General features: G+C 45.3%; 2 protein-coding genes across 2 annotated transcripts in view; one reads left to right on the top strand and one right to left on the bottom strand.

Moving 5' to 3' along the window:
- MGAM (maltase-glucoamylase) overlaps nucleotides 1–6,954 on the bottom strand; it is a 79,220-nt gene extending 72,266 nt beyond the window's left edge. The window contains exon 1 of the mRNA XM_072964312.1: nucleotides 6,697–6,954. Within this exon, the coding sequence (XP_072820413.1) occupies nucleotides 6,697–6,708 (12 nt within the window). The 5' untranslated portion in view covers nucleotides 6,709–6,954. The remainder of the gene's footprint in view (nucleotides 1–6,696) is intronic.
- Nucleotides 6,955–11,761: 4,807 nt separating this feature from the next.
- On the top strand, nucleotides 11,762–12,769 carry TAS2R38 (taste 2 receptor member 38). The gene has a single exon (XM_006210083.3). The coding sequence runs from the start codon at nucleotides 11,762–11,764 to the stop codon at nucleotides 12,767–12,769; it is 1,008 nt and encodes a 335-aa protein (XP_006210145.1).
- The last annotated feature ends 4,186 nt before the right edge of the window (nucleotides 12,770–16,955 follow it).

The raw sequence follows: 16,955 nt of genomic DNA on the forward strand, positions 1-16,955 counted from the left end.
AAACTATCACTTGGAAAAACAGAACAAAAGTCATCATCTGTTATCATTATTTCACTGTGGACACAGACCATTAAAATGGAACGAATTTATCTTTTTGAAAAGCTCACTCCCTTGTCCTTATTTGTCGCTTTTCATTGACCACCAGAAATGTCGGGAGCGATAAACCTGCAGGCCAGACGCGGGGAACCACGTGTCTGCCGCGCTTCTTTGGCATCTCGAAGGCAAAGAATTTAGAGCCACAAGAGGAAGGAAAGGAAGACTGACGTGCGCGGAGGCCTGCTGGGTACCAAGGCCTTTTGCCCATGTGACCTCATCGATATTCACAAGGGCTCAACCCAGCAGCAACGGCGGAACTGCCACCCAAACGTCCCCTCTGCATCAGCGCCCCTGCGGACTGCCAGGATTACCCCGAAGGCACTTTAAAGATGACCACATACACCCCTCATGTTACAGGTGAGGGAGCTGGGACCCGGGAGTCCTGTGAGGTTCACGTAAGTATAGTGACTCAAAGGTCCCGATCTGAAATTGGGCTGATCTGAATCCGCAGCCTGGGTCTGCTTACCGGCTGGGGAAGTACAGCCAAGGAACCTTCAGTTCCCTTCACTCAGATGAGGATCCAAATGGTACCCATGCAATCAAATTATAAAGAGTCAGCCCTGTAACACGAGGACTTGGCGTCACGTAATAAATACTCAGTAAGTGTGAGGTGCGATTATGAAGATCAGGATGCACCTGTCACAGCCGTGACTGGAGCCCAGACCCTGGACTCCCATCCCAGGGCACCTTCAACTCTGCCAACATCTCCTTCTCGCCTCAGTTAGGATTCTGAATGCAGTAGGTCCACACTCGTGTTTGCATTAACTTTAACCTTCTCTCTTCCTCCCTCTCTCCTCTCTCCCCCTGTCCTCTCCTCCCTGACACACACATGCCATCTACACCCGTCCTGGTCATAAATCACCTCTCACAGTCCCCACAGCCTTCAAAATTGTATACATTGTACCTCTTTGTCTTTATTGCAACCGAGCTAGTTGGCCTTCTTTTGTTCCAAAAAGAAGCTCTTCGCATCAGAGGCTGTCTGGGAAGGGCGGAGCTGCTTCAAGTAGGAGTAATTTCTCTCTGCCCAGAACACTCAGAGGAAGGTGAGAATAAAAGCCACTTGGACTGAACGTACAGCATTTCCTTCTCTTGTGAAACATCTATTATTCAGCAGTTCTACGCAGCCTTTCATCCCTTCCTGCCTTTCACCGCACACCCCCCCCCACCAGATGGGAACACATGCAGACGCAGGCGTGAGTCCAAGGAGAGGGTTGTTAGGAATAACACATCACCTAGTGTTCACATGGTAATAATAAAACTTGATACTTGTATAACGCCTTGCAGTTCTCAGAGCACTTTAATCTGTATTATCTCCTTGATCACAACAAAGAGATAAGGCAGGTATTTTTAATCCCCATGTACAGTGAGGAAACAGAAACTAACAAAAATGACTTGCTAAAGGTCACTCCAAGAGTGGCACAGGCGGACATGTGCTGATTTAGTCTCAATCCGGCAATCCAATGTTCACTGAGTCTGAAGTCAGTAAGTCCAGAAATCGCAGATTAAATATTTGTTCATTCACTTGACAAATTCAAAGTTTGCTCTCCACTACATACCCCGAAGTGGGAAACCTCAGATCCTGTCAGTTATTGAATTCTACCATCCTCCCTTCACAGATGGCTACTTCCCCTTAGATCCAAATCTTGTCCTAGAAATTCCCATCGTTTCCTCCATGGCTCCCCTTCCCCACGTCCAGGGAACACCTGCCACTCCTGGAAGGGAGCCCGGCATAGCCCCACCTCAGTGGTCACAGCTGCCTGGACCAGCACTGGACAGCTGACCCAACCTGGCCCAACTGGATTCTCTCTCCCAGAAATTAGGACTTGAGACACAGAGTCTGAATCGTATTGCATTGGGCACTAAGTCTGTATAATCACGTCACATTACTGAGAGGAGAAACTAAAGTTTTACTGAAAATACCTGTTTGCCCCAGAGAACAGAATAGACACATAGAAAGTAGCAGAAGTAAGAGGAAGCCAAAGCCAAAGAAGAAAAAGTAAAGAGGCTAGCTAGCTTCCTATTTCTATGAAGACCAACGCACAACAGAATTTCACGTAATTCTCCTGTTTCTTCACCAGAATACTTCTGCTATTACTACCACCACCACTTCTACTACTAACCCACCACCACCACCATCACCACCATCACCACCACCACCACCATCACCACCGCCACCACCACCATCACCACCACCATCACCACCACCATCATCATCCTCTCTTGCAGCCAGGTTCTGTGAGTTTCCATAATCTCTGCCAGCCCTCCTATGACAGCTTCTCATTGTCTCTCTCTGTCCAGGATAAATATCTTCACCAAAAATCTCTAACCACTCCAGTCCAACCTACAAGCAACATGATATCCTCAGTCTTCAGCATTCTGCTGGCTTCTACACCCACTTGGGATTGTAGGACCTCCAAGTCCCCACCAAGTCTCTGAATTACTTGGCCTCCCCACAGGATCGTACTTTTTAGATCAGGATACATGTAATCAGGGGAATGTGGTGAAATACTGAGAAGTACATAACACCTCTTTTTGAAAACTTGATTTTAGTCAAAGATCTTTGAAGAACAGGCATATTTTGAATTATAAAAATATGTGGCACTATAAAGTAATAGCAGACATGATTTTTTTTAAACATAAAACAGTAAATTTTACAGAAATTTTCATCTGTGATGAGCCCCTGGTAAGTCAGCACCCCCCGGGGCCCCACTCCAGGGGAAAATGTGAGAATTCCACAGGAAATGTCTTCCGGGCGCCGACAGTGTCTCACAGCCAGGCACGGCTCTGCCCATTGCTGCCGCCCTCTTCTCCGCTTAGCCTCTCTCCCCCACACACTCCCCGCCCTGTTCCGCTCTCTGGGACTCACCATGTCTGCACCCTCTCCCCTGTCTCCCTCCACTAGACAGTGAACCCTCAAGTGTCACTGTGGCTCAATGTTCTCTTTTTCACATTAGGGAGAAACAGAACAGGACTGGTTATCATCCAATGTCTTACAGACCTATCAGCTCTTACTTAAAACCTCCTCTTCCATGGATCGTATTAGCGGACAAAATAAAGCTAAGAGAGGCCCTGAGCACCTTCTAATGGAATCCCTCCCCGCAGGTCCCTGCCAGGAAGAGTGATCTGTGTATGTCCCGAATCACAAGATTATCCCATGCCGGCACCAAAGCTGACTAGGCGGGGACTGGGCACCTCACTCAAAGACAGCAGATCCTTAAATGACTGGCGTCTCTGGCCACAGCCGGCTGTGTGATCACTAGGCAACTTGGGTTCTGAATGAGCACACAGAGAACTGGTAGCCGGATCAGCTTAGCAGCAAGAGCAAAATTTAAAGACACAGAAGCAGAAATAAGAGCTGTGAGACCATCTTTGACCTCATCTCCCTATTGCATCACCTCTCTGCCCTCCTCCTTTTGACAATTCTGATTGGACTTTACATGCAGGAAGCAGAGACATTCTTCCTTCCATCTCCTCTCTTGCACTTCCTGTTTTCTGCCTCTTCAAGACGATCAAACCTAGACAGAGAGCAGGCTGCCCTTCTCTCATTCCACTTCCCAGCTGCATGTGCTTAGATGGGCAAACAGATTCAGGCCCTTCCTGCAGGCAAGTTACCAGTCACTGCATTCAGCTTCCAGTCACAGCACCCAAGCATCGTGACTTAAAGACAGGAAGAGATTACCTTTCTCACATAACGAGAAGCCTGGAGCAGAGTAGTTGTTGGTGTCATTTCAAGAACTCAGAACCTTCATGGTGAGGACTGTGAGATGCTCCTGGCTTTTCCCTTGTGGTTGGAGCTCCAACAGTAACACCCAAGTTCAAGCACAGAAGGAAGAAATGGCGGCCAGGGCTTTCTAAGAAATCCCACCCAATGCCGTCTTCTTGTGTATCACTAGCCACTCTTATTTGAAAGAAAGATGGGAAATGCAGTTTATTTTTAGTTAATATTGGCATACCCAATAACACAGGAGTCCTACTGGCAATGAAAAGGAGAGAAGCAACAGGCTATTAGCAATAACCACCACGAACAGAATGGCAGGCTGGATGTGTGGACTCTGCCGAGGTCTACCACGTGCTGCAAACCAACCTGTCCCAGAGTCCTGCCTTGGGAGCCTTGAGATGCTGGTCTAGCTTTTAATAAAGTAACACACACCCTACACCCCATTTCCCTGCTGTTCCTCTCATGTAATAGGAGTGACTGGCAGAGCTGGATTTGGGAATTACTGGGGCTCTTGGCTACATGCCATCTAAAAGCATCAGCATCCTAACTCCTCGGTAATTTCGTTACCTTAGCTGAGATATTTAACTAACCCTCCTGGAACTCCACATTGTCATCAGTAAAATGGAAGTATCACTACACTCTTCACAGGGCAACTGTGAGATTAAAGGAGATTCATTCTACCATAACGTAATAGTCAGAGTCTAAAATTTCAATTCTGTAGCAGACGGGGCCACATCTTTGTAAGATTAAATAAAAGGCTGGTGTGAGCCTGCACCGTGGGCAGTTCAAGGAGTCCAAACCTCACAGTGATCAGTAATCTGCCGCCACCTGGTGGCAGCTGTTGAATAATGCTAGCATCCCAAGCTGGTTTGAATTTTTGGGAAAATGGCAGTAATTACAGGACCCTCCAGGTTAGGATTATCTGAGGAGACTGGATAGACAAGACTCATCCTCAGGCTCCATGCTTCCTGAGAGCCAATGACCTGTTCTCCACAGCCCTCTATATCTACCTACCCGCAGGATAAGAACTGAAGCCAGTCCCCAGGTCAGAATGGGGCAGGTGGAGGATGAGAAAAAGCCAACCGCAGATCAGTTTGTACTATAATTCACACTGTCTTGGCCAGAAGCCCGGCCCCTCCAGCCTCACCTCCTGCCACAGCGCAGCCTCTCACCCACCAGAATGCAGGGCCCTTTCCTGCCCCAGCACCTTCCTGGGGGCCAAGTCCTATCTCGAGAGCTCTCCCTTACCAAGGGGCTTACTTCAAACACCACCACCCCAGTCACCCGTGTCCTGTCAGCTGTCCGTGCCGTTGACATTAAAGGGTTCCTTTCAAGTAACTCTGTTGTCTCAAGTCGGTTACTGTGTTTTCCCCTCTAAATTGTCTCTTTCCCCAAGGAATATGCTCTTTCACATAAAACCTGCCATTTCTCCCAGGCCAGGCTGGCTTGTCTTACCTTCCCAAGGCCTCATGGGACGTCCCTGCCCTCTCTCCACCTGCACCCTTCTGCTTTGCCTCTCTAGGTAGGTGAGGGAGGGGAAGGTTGCACCCAGGGCAGGGACTGAGGAATCTCAGCTCAGTGATGTTCAAACAGGAAGCTCACTTTGTTCTCAAAAATGTACATACTTTTTTTTCCTTAGGTAATTTTAGATTTATTTATTTGTTTATTTTCTTAAACAGAGGTCCTGGGGATTGAACCCAGGACCTTGTGCATGCTAGGCGTGTACTCCGCCACTGAGCTATACCCTCCCCCCTAAAATATACATGCTTTCTCACAGTAGCCAAGATATAGAAGCAACCTAAGTGCCCACCAATATATGAATGGACAAAACAAAAATGTTTAGATATATTCATACATATGCAATGAAATACTACTCAGCCATAAAGTGAAATTTTTCCATTTACAACATGGATGGACCTGGAGGGTATTATGCTTGGTGAAATAAGTCAGAGAAAGACAAATACTGTATGTTCTCACTTATATGTAGAATCTCAAAAATAAGACAAATGAATGAACATAACAAAACAGAAACAGACTCACAGATACAGAGAACAAACTAGTGGTTACCAGAAGGGAAAGGGGCTGGGGGAGGGGCAAGATAGGGGTATTAGATTAAGAGCTACAAACTACTAGGTATAAAATAAGATACAAGGATGTAAAGTACAGCACAGGGAATACAGCCAATGTTTTATAATATTATATAGAGTATGAACTATAAAAATATCAAATCATTATGTTGTACACTTGAAACAAATATTATAAGCCGATTATACTTCAATTTCAAAAAATAAAAAGTACATACTTTCTTGACCATGAACCCAATCTACCCACAGCAAATTTGACCCCTTACCAGTTTCAAAATTAAACCAATTCAGTGCTTTCTGTAACCGAATCAAGTTATTAAAGTTTCTGCCACCCTCTTGTTCATGATCTTAATTTCAGAGCTTTCTTACCCAACGGCCAGTGCCGCCCCAGTTGTCAGGACTTGGTTTCCCCTCCCACCGCAGGCAGCAGAAGGGACAGGGAGGTAGGAGCCGATGTAAGTAAACATCGCCTGGTTGTCCATCTATAATCACCTCTCTGCTGGCCTTGATGCTAGTGCTGGTGGCAGTGGCCGCGGCCTGTGAGGGCAGAGGATGTACCTCCTGTCTGTCTGCTTGAGCCCAACGCCGGCGACCTTGGCTCAGGAAGCAGTTTCATGGGATGCGGTACTCAGGGTTTTCTTTGGTAGTATTTGATTCTATGCTAACCTCATCTCAAAGGACAGCCACCTCTTCCTGGGGTCACTGCAGCTTCTTTCAGAGTCCACCCACAGGGCACATCCCACCTCCTTTTCCAGCCTGAAAGAGCAGCCCGCAAACCAGCCCAGCACCCCTACTGACCTCCAGAATCATCTCACTGTGTCCCAGGACAGTGCATCTGCTTCAGCCCCTAACTCCCAGGGGACCGAGGTACTGTCAGATAGATAGATAAGTGGGGACACTGGGCAGACAGGTGCAGGAGAGGGAGGCCGGTCCGGAAGATGGCGTTGTGCCCGCCTCCAGCATAATGGGACTTCTACTTCCTCTAAATGAGCGCCAGTGAGAAGCGGTTAGAACCCGACAGCCATCACTGCGCAGTAGCAGAAAGGACTTAAGCAGACTCGGCCAGTGTTCATTGTATTCTAATTACCATTGCGGTTCAGCACCGCCCCCCCCCCCACCCATGGGTTTCTCTGTGTGCATCATGGGTAATGACATGCGCAAAGGGGCCGAACATGACTCAGCACCCCAGGGACACGAGCCGTCAATCAATCAGGAGACCACCTCTAAGCGAGGGTCTAAGAGAAGGGGAGATTAAAAGCCGCCGCGTTCCCTCACTTGGATCAGCCCGCCTTCCCCTCTTGGGGGTACTTTGCCTTTTTTAAAGTAGATCTTTTAAAATATTTCGCTACACGGTGCACCATCTCCCCACTGTCAACTTGTCCTCCGGGTATGACAAGAATCAGGGCTTTTATCTTTTGGGGTAACAGTACCAGTCTCCCTGTCCTGACCCTCTAACCTCTCAGTGGTGTGATGGTTTTCTCCTGCCGGCTGGCGCAAGGCCCTTCGGCCAGCCTCCTACCTTCAGAACCTCCCCCTCTGTGCGAACATAACATTCCGATCTCAGTTCTCAGTGCAGCACCGCCCGCTCCTCCGGAGGCTGAGAGGGGATAGCCACGCCCTTCCCGCCTAACTCTTGGGCTTCCTGAATCCTCTGCAAACAAACAAACAAAAACCAACTCTTCTCTCCCAAAGACTCCCAAATTTGTGTGTCTGTCTGTGTGTCCGTGTGTGTATGCTTGTGTGTCCGTGTGTGTGTGTGTTGTGTGTCCGTGTATCGGGGCATCATGGTTTTCTGACAGTAAAGACAGTTCACTTGTCAGCCTCTGTAGGGGGCTGAGATGTCTCCTCTGTATCTCTGCCTATGAGGATTTTGTAACCTTTTTACATCAGTGTCTTGTCACTAATGTGATCCTTATGGCATTTTCTTAACAAGGTAGTGAGAGGACTGATGTATAGGAAAATACTTCATCATGTTTTCTATCTATTTATCTATGTACCCATTTACCTATCATGACTATACAGTCTCATATCTCTAATCATTTTGTACATTATGATCCCAAAATACTACTTATACCAAGGCTTATCATTTTAAACAAACTGCAGATTATCCAAATATAAGTCTTCTGATAATCATGTTCCCATACTTTTAAGATGGGTTGCAACTAAGTGTATCTAATGCACACTGATATTTGCTAACTTCTGTTAGATTAGATGGTTACTCATTTTGTCTTTAAATTTTAGGGTGACTATTACTTCCTGAGATGACTCCATCTGTTGTACAGTATGTCGTTTGTTACTCATTCTTGAAGTCTCACCCTAAACACCACCTCCAGGAAGACCTCTCTGGACAGCTCCCTTCTTTTTCCAGCTTTCCTGAGATATAATAGATAAATAAAACTATAAGATGTTTAAAGTGTACATTCTGATGATTTCGTATATGTATACATTATAAAAGGACGCCTTTCATCTATTTAACACATTCATTTCTCTCTCTATATACATATATTTATATATGTGTGTGTGTGTGTATTTGGTGAGAACATTTTAAGTTTTACTCTCTAAGCGAATTTTATTTATCTAATGTAGTGTTACCAACTCTAGTCACTGTATTATACATCAGATCCTCAGACCCTATTCATCTTAGAGCTTTAAGTTCGTACCAACCTCCCCTCATTTCTCCCACCCCACCCCAACCATTGGCTATCTCTTTTTTACTCTCCATTTCTATGAGTTTGACGTTCCCCCACCCCATATTCCACATACAGTATAAGTGATACCACACAGCACTTGTCTGTCTCTGTTGGGCTTATTTCACTTAGCATAACGGCCTCATGGTCCATCCATGTTGTCACAAACGGCAGGATTTCCTCCTTTCTCATGGCTGAATGAAGTCCACTGTATCCATTCATCCATTGACGGACACGTGGGTTGTTGCCGTATCTTGGCTGTTGTGGATAATGCTGCCATGAGCATGGAAGCACGGATAGATCTTTGATATCTTTTTTCATTTGTTTTGGATGTACACCCAGAAGAGGTGTTGCTGGATCTTATGGTATGTTCTCTAGCTGACATTCATCGATTGGAAGCACAACTCCAATCATGCTACGCGTGTCAGTTCCGGTAGCCCTCCCGTTCTCTGAAGGAGGTGTTGCTTTGATCATCTACCTTTCATATGAGATGGATAAAGAAGGTTCAACTCTTTGCTAAGGTCACACCAATAGGAGCCACAGAGCCAGCCTTACCCCAAAAGAGCCTGGTTCCAGAGCCCAGACTCCCCACAGAGCCCGTCCTCTAGGGTGTCCCCCAGACCTGTGAGCACACACAGAGGGCGCAGATGGCCCAGAGTGATGTGGGAGCCCATGACTGGGTTAACAAATTGTAACACATCCCAGCCACTTATCGCCTTAAAGAAGATGTGCTTAGTAACTGCCTTGAGGTTTTAGCAATGACCCAGGCCCCCGGCTATAAATGCTGGTAAATGCTGGGCGTGCCTGCCCTTAGTCTTCAATCCCCAAAAGAGCCTTGGGCTGGAATGGTAAAAAGCTGCAGACTCAGAGGTGAGAAGGCTGGTTAGCCAACGATGGGTGAGACCCCCTGAGGGGGCAACCTAAGACAGGCACAGCCGCCTGAGTCCAAGAAAATCTTGTCAAGCAGCCGATTCTCATACGTTCCGCCCTGATAAGCTGAAAGGCTCAACACGATTATGATTCACCAAATAGGGTCTTCTGACCTTGAGCCAAACACCAACAATAAACAGAGCCTTTGTACTCATTGTGATCCCACCCTGTCCTTCCCTAAATTCCTGCTTCGACTGTACTCAATAAATATGAGAGATTTGAGAGGCTCGTGGAGTTGGCTACCGACTCCCTCTCACTCTCTTGACTTTTCCCCAGAGTCTTGAGTGAGACTTCTGCTGGCCAGAAACCACAACTGGTGACGAACCCACAGAGTGAGTCCGCAGTTAGAGAAAATGCCAGCGAAGTCCGAGGCTGAGCAAGCACACGGACAGAGGTGGGCAAGCGCCTCCCCTTCAAGGAAATGTCATCACACCACAGGCAGCGACCCAGCTGTACACCATCTCCTTCCCTTTCATCTGCATTCATTCCAAAAATAGAGTGAGTGAATGGAGGGCAATAATAAAAGACCTGGAAAAGTTAACGTGTTTGTAAGAGTGAAAAAGAAGAACCAGATCGGAGGGAATGTTCTGAAACAACACCCAGTCTCTGAATGATCAGTTCTCCCATCTCCACTGAGGAACTAGCCTGAGTCTTCACAGAGCTCGCACAAGTGGATGTGAAATCAGTCCTTATTCCTTGCGAGATTAAGGAGAATCAGAGATGCTCATCTCCGGAAAGCCGGAGCTCACCCCAGATTTGGAAACGTTTCACAGGGGAGGAAGCTAGGCTTCAGAAATTAGAGCCAAGAACATTAGAATTGAATCCTAAAATGTTAAAAAAAAAAAAAAAGCCCTATATATAATCCATGGGCATGTTACAAACTACTAAATGATCCACTTGTGAAAAGTTAATTCATTCAAAAATATGTACTGAGTACCTGGATGTGCCTTCATGAAGCTTACATTTTTAGTGGGGGGTGGATACAGGCAATAAATAATTGAATATGGGCAGAAGGGTACAACAGGTTAGGTATGAGAGGGAGCACATGAGATGTGGTCAAGGGATGCCATTCAGAGGATGGTCAGGGATGGTCTCTCTGACAAGGTGACTGCTGAGAAGGGCAGTTTTGAGAAGAAAGTGAGACCCTGGAGCACGTGGGGGAAGCGTTCAGACAGTGGGGACTGCCGGCACAATGATCCTGAGGTGGGAGGGGGCCTGGCGAGCTTGCAGAGCAGGAAGGAGGCCATGTGGTCAATTGGAGTGAAGTGAGGCAGGAGGTAAGTACCACAGAAGATACCTGAGAAAGGACAGAGGCGCTGACTATGTACGTGGGACCTCTGGGCCTCTGTGAAAACATAGCTGATATGGTGAGGGAGGTGGGAGGCCCCAGAAAGGTTTGAACAGAGCAATGCCATGATCTTAGTTATATGCTCACAGGATCACTGTTGTTGCTTTGTACAAAGTGGGGTACAGGAGTGGAGGTGGGAAGCAGAGAGAGCAGCTGAAAGGCTTCTGCAATCACCCAGGCCAGATATCCCCCTTCCCCTCCCTCCATAGCAAGATGCTGGCCTTACTCACGCTAACACTCCTCTTGCCAAGCATGATACGAGCGTGATAATGACGGTGGAATGGAATCTTTGCTGATGGCAGTTGTACCTCTCATACGCCAGTACCAGCGGAGGAAGCATGCACTTGTCCATATGAAAAAAAATAGTCTATGATAAGAGGCCTGCCTCAGGCGTGAGTGAAGGCAGGCAAATGGAAAGAGGCACCATTTCAAACCTTAGTTCACTGCAAAGATACACTCTGCCTGCTGCCAGTTTCCTTAAAACCCATAAGCAAATCCTACTCTCCCCTCCATCCGTGTAGGTCCAGATGGGCATGCAAAACTGGGCTTGGGAAATTGAGACCCTGTCTTGTTTGCATCCCCGATGCCATGCCGTGGCCCTCTGGGGAGGCTGTGGGACAGAAATAGATGGGTTTATTAAAAGCTTCTGCATCACCCAAGAGATAGAACCATCATTCTTCTGCTCTTACCATGAGCCTTGTGTGCATCTAAGAGATATTCTCAAGCAACAATATCCCTCTAAGTTTGCTGTCAGAGCTCTGTATGCACTCACTTCGGGATAGATCAAGAGCAAGAGCCGTCTGCCTCGTGAAGGAGAGGCCTTGGCTCAGAACTTACCCTTACCCTTCTCTGCTGCGTGGCGTGTGAGTCTTAAATCAGCCAAGTGAGAAGAGACACCATGTTGACCCCGGCTTCCATCGTGACTGTGTCCTATGAAGTCAAGAATGCTTTTCTGTTCCTTTCAGTCCTGGAGTTTGCAGTAGGGATCCTGGTCAATGCTTTCATCTTCTTGGTGAATTTTTGGGACGTGGTGAGGAGGCAGCCACTGAGCAGCTGTGATCTCATCCTTCTGAGCCTCAGCCTCACCCGGCTGCTCCTGCATGGGCTGCTGTTTCTGGACGCCGTTCAGCTGGCCTGTTTCCAGCGGATGAAAGACCCACTGAGCGTCAGCTACCAAACCATCATCCTGCTCTGGATGATCGTGAACCAGGCTGGCCTCTGGCTCACCACCTGCCTTAGCCTCCTCTACTGCGCCAAGATCGTCCGTTTCTCTCATGCCTTCGCGCTCTGCTTGGCGAGCTGGGTCCCCAGAAAGATGCCTCAGATGCTCCTGGGCGCCATTACCTTCACCTGCGTCTGCGCCACTCTCTGTCTGGGGGACTTTTTCGGGAGATCTCACTTCTCAGTCACAGCTATGTCTTTCGTAAATAACAGTACAGAGTTCAATCTGCAAATTGCAAAATTTAGTTTCTTCCATTCCTTCCTCTTCTGCATTGTGGGGTCCATCCCTTCTTTCCTAATTTTTCTGGTTTCTTCTGGGGTGCTGATTGTCTCCCTGGGAAGGCACATGAGGACGATGAGGGCCCAAACCGAAGACTCTCGGGACCTCAGCCTGGAGGCCCATATCAAAGCTCTCCGATCTCTCATCTCCTTCCTCTGCCTGTACCTGCTGTCACTCTGCGCCGCCCACCTCTCCGTGCCGTTGCTGATGCTGTGGCACAGCAAGGTCGGGGTGATGGTCTGCGTAGGCATCCTGGCAGCCTGCCCCTCGGGACATGCCATCATCCTGATCTCAAGCAACGCCAAGCTGAGGAGAGCCCTGGAGAGCATTGTGCTGTGGGCTCAGAGCGGCCGAAAGGTCAGGGTGGGCCACGAGGCCGCTTGCGGGACGCCGACTCTGTGCTGAAAGCGGATATGACACGGGGGCTTCATGAACACACCTCTGATTGTTCATTAAGGTTTAGAAACCTCTTCCAATCTCTTCTGTAAAACTGAGAGTCTCTCCACTTTACATCAGTGGCCTCACTCATCGTAGAATAAGGTAATTAAAGTTCTATACAGGCCTCAGCAAGCAGCAAGGCGTCCTGCCTAGGTCCATCTTGACAAATGAGCAAAGTAGACAGGTGAAGCTCCCAGGGTGAGAGCTTGGTACACTCCAGCTTATTAGTGATGGTGTGAGCCAAACCCTGAGAATCCACCTCCTACGAAAGAATCTCTAGATCCCACAATAGCACGGTTGACTCTTCCCACAACTGCTATTTCTTCCAACAGGGGCCAGCATAATATTTGAACACATTCACTATGATGGCAATTATATAACCCTCCTCAAAGTCACAGTTCTCATGGAAACATAAGATCCGAAAGACAAACTTGGAAGAACAATGATGATGTCATTACTTCAGCCCGTAGGGGTACGACATTAAACTCCTAGAGGAGCTGGAGGATGGCGGACTTTGTCTGAAAATACACGGATTTGGACTTGTACATTCAACCTGCTCTACAGAGGGAGAAAAAGAGAGGCGGCCCTTTGCTCAGGGGGCGCCCAGGATGCCAGAGCCGATGTGTGCCTCTGGCTCTCCTGCGTTTGTTCTTGACCACAGCACTTTGCCTTGCACTGGGCATTGGTCGGTCTAGTTGGAGAACCTGCCAAAATAGCTTCGCTAAAAGATATGTTTGTAGAGACCAGCATTCTCTGTCTGCCTGCGCAGGAACCTGGCCGGGAAGGCTTTCCTCAAATCGGATCATAAAAGGCTCAGAAAAAGATGTCCTAGGCAGAGATCTGACTGCGCTTCAAAGGCATCCCAGCACCACAGCGGCCCCTGGTCCTGCCAGCTGTGGGTGCTGCCGGAACACTGCCTCCTCCTCCTCCTTGGAGCTGTTCTTGATAAATCCAATTCCTCCTCTTAGTTTTTCCAAACTACTCTTTTTGTCATCTACAAAGGCTACAAAATCTGCAACTTACCTGGTTTCCCCTCCTTGGTGGACACCAGAGTTGTCCTAGGTTTCCCTCCAAGGCAGTGGTCCCCTGGAGATGGTGACTGTAAGTGAAGCAAGCCAGTAAGAGAAAGAAAAATGCCAGATGGTATCGCTTCTATGTGGAATCTAAAAAAAAAAAAAAAAAAAAAAAGAGGGGACACAAATGAACTTATAAACAAAACAGAAACAGATTCACAGACATAGAGAGCAAACTTATGATTACCAGTGGGAAAAGGGGTGGGAAGGGAGAAATTGGGAATTCAAAAACGGCGCCTCTTGGGGAGTGATGGAAATGTTAGGTATCTTGATTGTGGTAGTGGTTTCATGGGTGTATACATCTATCAAAATTCATCAGATTGTACCTCTGAAATATGTGTAGTTTACTGTACAGGAACCATACCACAATAAAGGTATTTTTTAAAAAGGAAAAAAAAAGGCAGTGGTCCCCACTCTTGGCTGCACATTAGAATCACCTGGCGCTTTTAAAATCTCTGTGCCCAGGCCACATACTAAGCTGGTTAAATAGAATCTCTGCAGGTAGAGCCCATGCAGAATACTTTTTAAAGCTCCCTAGGGGATTCCAGGGTGCAGTCAATGCTGAGGACTGCTGTTCCAGACGCCCTTTTCCTTGAGTTGGATGGTGACCCTGTGACTGAACTGTATTGTCAGACCTTTTCATTCCATCTTCCCCTAAAGTATTTGGAGAAATAGGTCCATAAAAGAAAGCAGTAAAGGGCATCTCTTATTTTTCTTCTTCTTTTTGCATAAACGCTCTCTAGATAGGTCTCCATTACATCTGACTGCTCTCCACAGCTGTGTTTTTACCATTTTCTTTGATATAATTTCAAATTTATAGAAAAGTTGCAAGAATTTCCAAGTACCCTTTATCCAGATTTACTCAGTTTTTACACTTTGCCCCATTTCTCTCGCCTCTCTGCCCCCTTAATTCCAATCCAAATATATAGGATTCACTTTAGCCTTCTCTTTTTATATATTTGTAACTCCCTTTTCTAACCATGAGCAACATGCTCCATTTATGCTCAATATATTTGCTTATGCCTAGAATACAGAGAAGGTGGTTTGAGAATTGCTATCCTACATATAACACTACAAAAAGCAAAATTAACTAGAGTTCAGTATTTGTTTCCAGAATTTTTTTTCATTTTTTGGCAAAATTTACATACAGCAAAATGCACAGATGTTAAATGTACAACTTGGTAAGGTTTGATAAATATATTATATATATATACACATACACACACACACATATATATATACACACATATATATATAAAAAACTAGCATCCCAAATATGATATACAATGTGTCCATCAGCACAGAAGGTTCCAGTATTCCTCTTCCAGTAAATCTCCACCCACCATGGGCAACCACTGTACTCATTTCATTTCTAGATTATTTCTTCCCATAGATGAGTTTGCCTCCTTTTGTATGGAATCACATGGTATGGTCTCTTGTTTCTGCTACTTTTACTCAACATAATGCTTTTGAGATTCATCTTAAATAGTGTGTGAGTCCTAACTTGTTTATCCACTTTTGATGAATATTTGTGTTGTTTACAGTTTGGAGCTACTGTGAATAAACATTCTTGAACCCATTTTTTTGTGGTCATAGCTTTCATTTCTTTTAGACAAATACCTAAAATTGCTGTGTCATACTGACACAGTAGAATTCTTGTCGCATGAAGTCCATGTACATTTAACTTTACAAGAAACTCTTACAGAGTTTTTCAGAGTGACTCTAGACATTTTATGTTCCCATCAACAGTGTAGGAGAGTTGTGCCAATTTTCACCAACATTTGGTATTTGTCAGTCTGTTTGGCCAATCTAGTGGCAGTGATCAGTTTCTCACTGTGGTTTTAATTTGCATTTTCCTGACAACTGTGATATGAAACATACTCTCATGTGCCTCATGGCCATCTGTATATCTTCTACTATAAAGTCACTATTTTATTTATGTGCCACCTTTTAATATCGAATTGACTTTTTATTATTTCTTTGTAGAAGTTTATTGATTTGTAGCATGTATGTGTGTATCTGTTTTTAAAGTATACATATGCATGTATCTTATATACCCTAAAAATATTCAGCCTGACAATCTATGAATGTGATATATCTCTTCATTTATTTGTCTTTAATTTCAGCAATATTTTATAATTTTTAGTGTAGAGGTCTTGCATGTCTTTTAATAAAATCATCCCTAAGTATTTAATATTTTAGAATGTTACTGTGCATAAAATATTTAAAATCTTATTGTTCAACTATTTGCTGCTAGTTTATAAAATTTTGTACATTCACCATGTATCTTGTCACTTTCCTAAATTAATTACAATAGTTGGTTGTAGATTCTTTGAAATTTTATACTTAAACAATCACATCATTAGCAAATAAAGACAATTTACATCTTCCCTCTCAATGTTGATGCCCTTTACTTATTTTATTTAACTTACTTCACTGGCTGGAATCTTCAGTATAATCTTGATTAGAAATAAAGTGAGTCAACATCCTATCTCATTCTTGATCTTAGAAGGAAAACATCGTTTCACCACTGAGTACAATATCAGCTGTAGATCTCTTAAAGGAGCATCCTTTACCAGATTAAGAAAAGCCATTTTTATTCCTCCTGTGCTGAGAATTTTTATCAGTGGAGGCAGAATTTTATTAAAAGCTTTTTCTGTGTTTATTGAGATGAGTGTATGGTTTCTCTTCTCTATTTTGCTAACATAGTGATTTATACTGAATAATTTTTGAATGTTAAATCAGTCTTAAATTCCTAGGATAAGTTCCACTTAGTCATAATGCATTATTTCGTACGTTGCTCTAGTTGACTTGAATAACGTATTGTTAAGAATCTTTGCATCTATGTTCATGAGCAACACTAACTTCTATTTTTCTTTTTTTTTTAATCTTTGTTAAGTTTGATATCAGGGTTATTCTGGCCTCATAACATACATTGGGAAATGTTTCCTCTGTCTTTATTTTCTTTAAGACTCTGTAAAATTGGTATGACTCCTTCCCTAAATATTTAATACCACTTATCATAGAAGTCATCTGTGCCCGAAGTTTCCTACTCAAGAAGGGTTTTTTAATCATTGTAA

The sequence above is a fragment of the Vicugna pacos genome, chromosome 7, assembly GCF_048564905.1.
Source record: "Vicugna pacos chromosome 7, VicPac4, whole genome shotgun sequence".
Classification (NCBI taxonomy): Eukaryota; Metazoa; Chordata; class Mammalia; order Artiodactyla; family Camelidae; genus Vicugna; species Vicugna pacos.